Source organism: Lonchura striata, chromosome 10 (genome assembly GCF_050655825.1).
Source record: "Lonchura striata isolate lonStrDom1 chromosome 10, ASM5065582v1, whole genome shotgun sequence".
NCBI classification, from domain to species: Eukaryota; Metazoa; Chordata; class Aves; order Passeriformes; family Estrildidae; genus Lonchura; species Lonchura striata.
The window spans coordinates 12,764,326-12,774,821 of NC_140712.1; the positions used below are offsets into that span (position 1 = coordinate 12,764,326).

General features: G+C 37.4%; 1 protein-coding gene across 13 annotated transcripts in view; it reads left to right on the top strand.

Annotated features, from left to right (window-relative positions):
- The window catches only part of ATOSA (atos homolog A), a 48,066-nt gene extending 38,745 nt beyond the window's left edge, over positions 1-9,321 (top strand). For 11 of the 13 annotated variants that reach the window (XM_085588744.1, XM_085588752.1, XM_021537430.3 and 8 more), the window contains 3 exons: positions 1,631-1,699; positions 2,507-2,706; positions 8,078-9,321. In XM_085588744.1, the coding sequence (XP_085444870.1) occupies positions 1,631-1,699; positions 2,507-2,706; positions 8,078-8,231 (423 nt within the window). In that variant the 3' untranslated portion in view covers positions 8,232-9,321. Of the gene's footprint in view, positions 1-1,630; positions 1,700-2,506; positions 2,707-6,707; positions 8,046-8,077 lie in introns of those variants that run through there. The other 2 variants (XM_085588749.1, XM_085588742.1) reach the window with 2 other exon arrangements.
- Positions 9,322-10,496: the final 1,175 nt, after the last annotated feature.

Below are 10,496 nucleotides of genomic sequence, written 5' to 3' on the forward strand. Positions count from 1 at the left end.
TCCTTCTTCTCTGCCCCACCATTCAGCTGTTCTCATCTTGGGATATTGAATGTATTTGTCTCCCCCCACACTGTAGTGATCAACCCCCAACATCTCTTTTTATCCATCTAACTTAAAATAGCAGTGAGGCAATAGCTGGACTTAAGTGGATTCATTTTGTTGTCCCAACAAACAGCTGCTCTGGGCAACTAACCACTCTGCAGAGTGACTTAGGTGCAGGCCAAGGGGATGGTGGAGACCTTAGACCTGGAAGTTGCTCAGCCCTTTGTTTTCAAGCAGATCTTGCCCGGGCTGTGGTGACATTCAGCACCCTCACAGGCTGCATGGTTTGCTGATGTTTGCAGCCATACAGTGTTTGTATTTTCAGTCTCTGGGTGCTAATTCTGTTCCACCTTTCCACAGTGACAGCATGGGTTTTGCATGTCTAAAAATGCTCCTCTGTAAGAAGAAAATGATGTCTTGTATGCTGGCATTGAATCAGAGGCTGGATTTGCTCTGAATGTCTGTTAAAGAACCTTAATTTTACATAGATGACAGATCCAATTTTTAGAGCTTTCCATATGTGTACATCTGTCCAATATACAGTAAAGAGTGTTTAAACATGGAAGTCAAGCAGTGAACATCTGAGTATCCCAATATTTAGATTTAGATTTTGAATTCATAGCGTTTACCATTTCTGACCTTCTGTTTTGGAAAGAATTCAGAAAATTAAATTGCTTAGACTTTAAGTAATGGCTTTGAGTTTAAACTTGTGTATGTCTTAATCACTACAAAAAGTATCTATTCTTTTGCTTTCATTTTTTTAGATTATTTCATGTGATTTTCTAGGAGGTGAAGGGATTCTCATGTTCCTTAAATAGTTAAAAGTAGCATTGCTTATTTTCCTAGCTGGGTTTCATTGTTTCAGGCTTTTCCACATGCTATTTCCAAATATGCTATTATGGCTGAGTCTCCCAGGATTAATACAGCATTTGTGTAGTGCCTCCATCATCAGAACCATTGTTTCTGTTTGTATAGCTATTTTCTCTGCTTTGGGGTCTTTTTCTGGTGGTTGGTTTGGTTTGGTTGCTGAAGTCCCGTGCAGGGGTGCAGTGCTGGTGCCCTGCAGGGTGAGCAGACGTGTGGCAGTGCCCCCAGGGCGGGTGCTCTGTGGATCACAGCTGGTACAAAAGCAGATGTCATCCTTCCTAAGGTTTGGATTAGAATGGGAGATTAAGTGCATCTGCTGCCTTTGAAAAGCAAAAATGAGTTCTGTGAGATTTGGAGTATTATTGGTGCAATTGTAGATTATATAGAAATGGAAAGGAGGGGACAAATGTTTCGTATTAACCTCCCAGCTGCTTTGAAAAGAAAGCTCTGTTTTGTCCTAGCTCCCTGATGTGGAGAAGATGTGGAAACTTGAATCTTGTTTCAAGAGGAGAATGTCCCTCTTATTGCACAGCTTTGAATGGTCTGCCAAAGTATCTTTAAGGCCCATACTGTTGATTTTTTAACTGCATTGTAAATGCATTGCCTTCTCTATTTTTAGTTTTTGTAAATTACTGATTATGTTTCAAATAAATGCAATTATGTGACTAGAACATTTTGATTTGTTTATCTCTGTGACCTAAATATGAGTTTTGTTTTGTAGGGTGTAATTACTTTAGAGTCCCTTGGCAAAAGGGGTTATCGGGTACCGCCTTCAGGAACAATACAAGTGGTATGTACTCAGCAGATAAGGGTGCCTTGAAACCACTAATATTAAGAAAGTCATGCAGAGATGAGTTTATTTGAGATGAGCATGAAGCTACCAGTAGAAATCTGTGTGTGGGACAAAAAAGATTCCCAATCTTTGAACACTTCTGTGCTCTGAGGAGTCTTAGAATCAGTTCCAGGAGATTCAGAATACCTGGGGACACTGTGGCTTTGAAAAAGTGATGGAAAAGTAATTAGGCCACAGTTCAAATCCTGAAATTATTCTAAAGCTATTAAGAATGAATAATTGTATCTACTTTTTGTAATATTTTAACACCACCTTTACTTTTGTAATAAAATCACAAAGTAAATCACAGTCATTGCTTAGAACCAGTGAAGTGATACTTTCTTTTAAGAACTCAGTCCGAGATAACACATTCATAATTTCAGGTTTAAAAGTGGAGCCCACCACTGTGCTTCCTGCGAGTGTATTGTGTCTGGAAACAGTGTAGACAAAAAGCTGACTGGAAAAATAAACAAAAACGGGGATGCTGATTAGCAAAGTAAGAGTAGTCATATACTAGTGTTTCATTCAGATTAGATTGTGTTTAGCATTATAATTATAATATAATTAAAATGGGAATTGCTGGTAGCCGAAGTGTTGAAAACCAGAAAGGCTTCACAATGTCTTTACATAAATGTTTCTGTATGGCACAGAAACAAAGTGCACAGATAACTATTTTGACAGATGGAGTTTGGGTTAGATTTGTTTTTTTTTAAAAAAAATGTGTCATCTCTAAAGAGTATTATATTGAACTGTTTGTCTTTTCAGACCTTATTTAACCCTAACAAAACTGTGGTGAAGATGTTTGTGGTGATCTATGACTTGAGAGAAATGCCAGCTAATCATCAAACATTCCTACGGCAAAGAACTTTTTCTGTTCCTGTGAGACGAGAAATCAAGCGAACTGTCAATAAAGAAAACAGTCACCAGACTGAAGAAAGGCTACTACGCTACCTCATACATCTGAGGTAAGCTCCTTGAAGTTAAAACACCAACATAAAACAAAAAACCCCCAACAAACCCAAGCCAAACTATAAAAAAGTATCTGCCAAAATTTAACTCATAATTTCTTTCCCAGCCAGCCTTTCTGGATACAGAAATAAGAAAGAATGAAAAGAAAAAAAAATGCTAACTTGGTCTTTAAGTTAGACAGTAGAGGAAGAAGAGGTAATAAATAATTTGAGTTCTCCTTGGGAGAAACAAAGTTAAAATACAAAACTTTCTCTTGGCTTTAAAGTATTTTGTATAGTATTATAAAGCTTACACATTTTCTTAGTGAGAGAGAAATTGTTGTGTCTGAATCAATGCACTTTTTTTGAGGTTACAGGAAATAGTGAAAGTGGATGTTACATGGGCAAAGGCCAAAACTAAGGATCACTGAAGGGAAGGTGTGCTTCACATCTGCCTCTTCACCAGAATGGCTTGCAACATGAAAAATGGTCTGCTCCACTCCTAAAAAGACACTGTTTAGTGGCAAAAATGCAAATACCTGTTTCATGATGCAATATTGGTGATGTTGCCTTTCACTTTATAAAATATTCACTCAATCTTCCTTAAATTATTTACAAAGCACTGCCTGGAACTAGACATTGTGCTGCTGCTTTTGGGGTGTTCTGGAAACTGCAGTTGGGAACAAAGGGGAATTACGGATATACTCTGTCCTCCTGCAGTTTGCAGACTTTTAGTGTGTGTTTTTGTAGTAAGAAATGTCTGTACACACAGACCCAGAGCTTTCACTGCAGCACTTGGAAACCCACCAGCAGCTGACATTCTGAAGTGAGCAAGCAGAACAAAATAAAATATCTTACACTTCTCTATTGTTTTGCAATTATTTCTGGCACATATTTCCTATTTAGTGGCACTGATTTCTATCCAACAGACTTTTGAAACACAACCTTGTCTAGAACAGTGGTTCTAACCAGACTCTCCCATTAAATGGAAGTTGACAGTCATAAAAAGTGTGTTGGTTTACTGGAGTGTGAAAATAGTGTCACGAGAGGAAGGCTGTTGAACTGTGTTTTCATTCTGAAATGCAGCCTGGATTGAAATTCAGCCTTTCAGGCCACACTATCTTGCAAGGTCTAACCTAACCACCTTCTAAAGTTTTTCTTTTGGGGCTAATTCTGAAAAAGTGTGTAGCCCCAACAGAAGGCTCTGTTCAGATGTAATGTTGATCTGACTGTGCAGAGGAACTGGGGACAGGCCTTGGCTGCAGTGGTGGTTAAAATTGTGGCCAGCTGGGTCTGGCATACCTGCATGAAGAGCAGTGGTCTTGTGCGCCCTTTCAATTTCTACTTTAATGTTGTTTGTAAATTTCTTGCTGACAGAATAATGATTTACTTTGTATTTGAAGGCAAAGCTGCTTTCTGCTCTCTCAGCTGTTACAGCTAGAAGTCTTTTTTAAGAGCTTCCTATTTCTGATACCTGCTGAGAGACAGAAATGTGCGGTTCTGATGTTTCTTATTTTGAAATATTTATACAATTTAGCTCAGCTTTCAGACCTCTGGTACGAATCAGTTCATGGGTTTATGATGTGTAATTGGAAATGCATCCATTTCTGATGGGAAAACCAAAAGCATAATTATGATGCTGACTGATTACTTTGGCAAGAGGATAACTACAGAGTATGACACAAATTTTTTCTTCATTGATAAAAGCCCAAGCTTAGGGTCCTTTCTCATAGTGTAAGAATGGCAGAACTCCTTGAAATATTAAAGTAGCTTATGTTGATCTGTCTTGTGGTTTATTATACTCAGCACTTACGGTTTTACAAAAGGCTCAGTTGTCCATTTAGTAGCCTTCTTTACTACAGATGGATTTTAATTAGAAGGCCTTAAAAAATCTTAGTAGTATATTAATTCATGTAAGTTGGTTTTAAAACTTCATTTTTTAAAGCAGCAAAGTTTCCTCAAGCCTGCTTTACTGAAAAGTTATGCAAACCTAAAAAGTTTTAACTATTCAGATTTATTTTTGTTTGTTGCTCAAGTTGACTTAGAGCAGCCTTTCAGTTTTAGTTGCAGTAGTCATTGAGCACAAGCATCTTAGGCTTACGTATTGAAATTTTGTTTAAAAAAACAAATGAAGTCACCACCAGTGAGCTGCATTGTGGTCGCATCTGCTTGCGAGGCCTTAATCACAGTTGTCAGCACTCACATTATGAAAGCTCCTTTTCAAGTGGTAATTCAGCAAAAACGCTTGCATAGGTCTGGAGCTTAACATTGGCGGCCAGATTTTCTACAACAGTCTTTAAAGTGTCAGATTTATTGTGTGTGCAGCTTCTGCATGCAGTTCTGTATGGCTGAGGTTCTGTTCAATATGCTATCAGATGTACTTGTACCCACAGCTACAGGATTGAGGCACCAAATGTAGCTTGCACACACAGCAGAGCTTTATTCATTACTAAAAACTCCCAAGAGCTGCACCTGCAGCTTAAGTTGTTTTTTGAAGATGCTTCAGGGATAAATTTTTTGCTGCATGTGAAGCAATGACTTTTTGTCTTGTAATTAAATCTACTTGAGCATAAGAGCAGTGAGCTCAGCTCTGCTTGTGCCTCATGTTTGCCTGGCGTTGTGGGGATGATGACCATCTGTGGGTTTCTAGGTCACATTCTGGCACCCTTGTAAAAAGTAATTAAACAGCTAACCTGCCCACAGCTCAGCATTTTTCAAGATTTTAAAGCTTGGTCAACAGCCTTAGTTACTGACACAATGCCAGGAATTGCAGGGAGCATAGTTGCTGTTGCTTAACAGCTAAACAGGGGTTGTTACTGAGGGCTCAGTGGAGGAAAGCCTGAAACTGGCTGTTAAAAGTAGTGATTCCTCAAGGTGTTGAGAAACTTTTTAAAAATACTGTCCTAATGTGACATACACCTTTATTGGTGGAAGCTGAAGATACCTGCTATTACTGATTTACTGGCTGCTTTTGATCTTTCTGATCTCTCCGCATTTTTTCTTATCTAGAAATTTTTATCCTTGTCCTAATGCTTTTACTTACAGATTTTTTAGATTGTGTTGTATAGTTTTTTCCACTTACAAAACACATCTTACTACATATATGTTCATGATTATCCTGCTTTTCAGGATTATTCTGTTTCTGTGAATTAGTCTGTTCTTCGTGAATTTTGATGGTCTATAAAATACATATAGGGACTTTGTGCTTTAATTTGTGGTTTCTTCAGGAAAATTCCTCTGCCAGATTTTCTAGCATTTCTAGCATTTTCTAGATATTTGTGTGTTTAAGCATTTCTGTATTTGTCTGTTACTGGTCCTAGGACACCGTCTGTCAGAGACATTGGGTGTGTGGGTTTTTTTTAAATTTCTTTACACAAAACTACTGGAGCTGTCATAGCTCCAGAGGCAGTCCCATGCTGGCCACTCCATCACCACCCTGCAAAGATGTAGGGAATGCTTGTCTCGATTATTTCAATGTATTTGCATGTATAGAAAGCAACATTTCTAAATCCCAATTACTAGCGTAGACTTGTTTAAAAGAAAAAAAATAGGTAAGGTATGCAGAGATGAGAAGAATCCCTTGAACTTTGCTGCTGTTTCATACTTATCCTTCTTCAATCTTTCTGAAATGTCATGCTCAGAAAAGTCATGTTGCAGAGAACCACTGTTTACTGAGCAAAGGGAGTCTTGCAGGATTATCACTCACAGAAAAGAGCAAGCTTGAGAAGTTTAAAAATAGACCATGCAAATAATTCTTTTCAAAGATCCTTGTGTAAAATAGGAGTTGAGATCCATTTTATGATGCTGCTTTGATAACTAGGTCTATAGGAATTAATTTCAATCATAGTTTTGCTGCAAAAGACCTTTTGCTTAATTTTTTCCTTTTAAAATGTATTGTGAGCCAGACTCCGAGTTAACTGTTTGTGGTGATTGCTTTGTCCCTTGTGTCTTTCACTCTTCCTTGTGCTCTCTTCCACAGTCTTCTCTTAAGATAGTATCTTCTCCCTTTTGCCTATCAGGTAAAGGGCTTTCACACTGACAGCACCGAGCAAATAAATAGTGATGGATGAGATCTCTGTGGGAGCCAGTAGAAGCATTTTGCTGGACCCTGCTGCATTTAATGTCCTTGACAGCTGTATCTAGGAGAACAGAGTTTTCCTTTGTCTGGCTGTGGGGATGACTACAGGCTATTCTGCACCACCCCTCTGAACAGAACAGTGCCACAGAATCCATTTCTGCAACCTGCCTTCCCCAGACGATGAAGCCTTGATGGATCTTCTGTATTTGTCTTTCTCCTACTGCTCAGAATTTCAGTCCAATTATGAAGAGGTTTATTCTAGAGATACTGCTTTTGCTTCAATGGGGTCAATATGTAAAGCCTGTTAAAAATCTGTGCAAATTGTAATACATGATAACACAGCATGCACTGCTATCTCAGCATTTGCCATGGTATCATCTTGTTGTGACAACAGCAATGGCTTTTCTGTTTCTGTTACAGCAGCAATAGCATTTCTCTGTCACTCTGGTATAGTGGTACTGACATTAAGTTCAATTGCTGTAAGAAATGTTCCTTAGGCTCTTCTGCCTTTCCTGGAGGAGAGAAGGAAATCAGAGAGTTTTGCCACATGAAAACTATAGAATACAGTTCTCTGAAATGCAGATCTTGTCTCCCTATATACAATTGTTAATACCCAGGGAAAGTGGAACTGGCACATTCCTGCAGGTTTGGAGGACCTGAATTAGGGTTTTTAGCTTTTTAGCTGCAGCATAAAAGATGAATGGGTTGAGGAATTGACCACTTCTTGCTTGGTGGTTGGGCCAGTGAACTGCAGTCTCTTTGAAATGCTCCCTAGTCTGTACAAAAAAAAAAGAGATCCCAGTACCTACTGCTTCTCAAGACAAGCTCTTACCTTTGGAGTGTGGCATAAAGCAGTAGTAAACTTCCTGGTGTTCCATCCATTAATCATGTCTACATGATTGCTGGAACTGAAATGCATATTCGATTTGTATATAGTTGAAATTTCCTTTTTGTGTGTACTTAGCCCTTTGGACATTTTCCAGAGTGCTCACTTTAGAGCATTTTTAGCCATTCCTGATTTCTGAGGACTTTAATCTTTCACATACATTATGGCAGCATGAACTTCAAATATTCAATGCCACTTTGAAAGCTGTGCACTGCACTGGTGATTGGGAACAGAACCTTTAAATGTCAAAAGAAAAAAAGAACAATGAAAGCGTTAGGATATTCTTTCTCTTTTCATTTTAACTGACTAATTTTGTTTGTTCAAACGTGTTTTGGCCTTAAATATTTTAAGAGTGCATTTTATTTAATAATTTTTAAAGATGATTCTTTTGGTTTAGGTAATACAGATATTTGTATCTTTTTCAGGTTCCAGAGTTCTAAATCTGGAAAGATCTACCTCCACAGAGATGTAAGGCTCCTATTCTCTCGGAAATCCATGGAAGTTGATAGCGGCGCTGCGTATGAACTCAAATCTTACACTGAATCTCCAACAAATCCTCAGTTTTCACCAAGATGCTAGCAAACAGTGGCAAACTCAAGCATTCATTTTACTGTTGAGTACTCCTTGCAAGCAAAGTTTGGTAGAGACAGCAGTATAAAGTTAAGTCTGTAAAGGAATAAAAATAGCGCTCAAGAGAAAGAAGGTTCTATGTGATCCTGGACCAGTTTTTAAGAGGTTTCTGGAATGAGCTTTGTGTATTCCAAGTAGACTGGAAACATACTTAAATCTAATCTTTTTGTACTGTTTAAAACCACTTCATTGGATGTGTTGCAATAGCAAATTCCCAAGTTAGTTTAGTGTTTACACTTTTTATTTTATTTTTCAGTTATTTAATATTTAATGTTTCATTTAATACTCAAGTGATGTTTGTCTTTAGTGTTCTAATGTAGCATAAATCCTATGTAAAATCATACTATGTATTTTTGGCATTAATATTGAAATCTGAAATATATACAGATATCTTTAATCTGTGTGCTGTTTTAAGTGATATTCATTTAAGTTATTGAAAATGGGGACAACAGGTGAATTTCCATAACATTTCATACTATGCAAGCATTTAGCTGTTTTTTCTTTTTAATGGTACCATTTTCCATTTTTTCACACATTCAGATTTAATAATACTTGCAACCACACTGCAGATTGTTTATTTACTTGCTCATGCATTCAGATCGTTAATTCAATTCACATTTTACTCCCTCAATTTATTTTCTTTCCTTAAGGGCCATTTTAATTTTGCTTTCTGTTAGTAGTTTCTCTCACATAAAATTTGCACCCTCCCCCATTTTATTTCTCAAATTGTGTTAAAGGATGTACTGTGCAAACAAATTAGTATTTATATCTCAAATATATGCAAAAGCTATGAAACTTGTACTTTTTGTTTTATTTTTAGATGAGAGGATCTTCATGTAATCCTAAATATTTTTCATAGGTCAATTCCATGTAGGCCACTAGGTGGCCATAGGAAGTTTTACTAGAAATGCTACACTGGGCATATCACTATTTTCCAATATGTGTGTGTATTCCTAAAACAAAACAGTCAGATGAACAGTTTATGCTACGTGTTAAACTGTGTAACTGAGAGAAATAAAGTTAGAAGCATTTGATTATATTTGAGCTATATATTTAATAATGGAAATGAAGCTTTATGACATTTGATGATCTGAGTTTCTCAACTGTCTTACCTTGATTTGTGTTTTTCTTTACTTTGCTGTAGGTTTTTAGAGTGTCAGTAATATGCAAGGTGCCCTTTACCATGCTTATCTGATGAAGACTGGAGAAAGGATGAATGTGCGTCCTGTATATTCAGCACTGCCCTTAGATGAGAGAAGTCAGTGTATCATGAAATCTCCAGGAAGTCTGCCAGGGAGCGTAAGGGAGACTGGACTTTCCAGATGATACTCATCAGCTATCTTGTACATGCAAATGACTGCTTCTCCAGAAGGGCAAAGCTCAGATATTACTGAGTCCTTTCCCCTTGTAGCAGTGTTTTCCACTCTGCTACACCAGGCTTTCAAAGGTTTACCTAGCATTCATTTTAGAGAGAATTGGGGAAAAGTGTACAGGAAGAGATTGTTTGCAGTTTCTAGTAATTTGCCCTTTAAAACTGAGAAACAATTCCTTTTGGTAGCAGGAGAGTCAAACACAGCTGCAGCTGTACTGTGTACAGAACTAAGGTCTGGACTAGGGTATCAAGAGGACGTCCTAGTTTTTGTGTAGCTGCTATTGAGTCATAAGCAAACAGCATGTATCCTCAAACTACTTATTTGTGTCATGGTGCACAGCTTGCTTGCATGCTCAATGAAAAAACAACATGAGGAAAGGACACATTTTTAATGAAAAGTCACCATTAGTAGTAGATTAACCTTTTATTTTGCACTATTATGCAATGTTTGTATCTTGATAACTTTATTTAAATAGACTTCTTCAAGTAATATCCTTTCATTTATTTGCTTTGAATAGCAAAGAAATGTGGATTTTAAATATGTGGTTACTACAAGTCATGTCTAGGAAATAAATTTGTATTCACTTTAATAGTCAAACTACACTTAGTCCCTATATGGATTTGGAATGAAAGTGACCTTGGATTATCTTTGCACAACTTTGAATTTATTAAGTCATTCTCCATTTACAGCTTGATCTGAGTAAACACTTTCCATTAAGGACACACCTGGAAAAATGCTGGATGCTCATAAACCATGAACTAAATTCTGCATGACCTTCTAAGCTTAAGACTAGACTAATTTTTGAGAGACCGTTGGTTTCTCCTCTTTATTCCTCAACAGG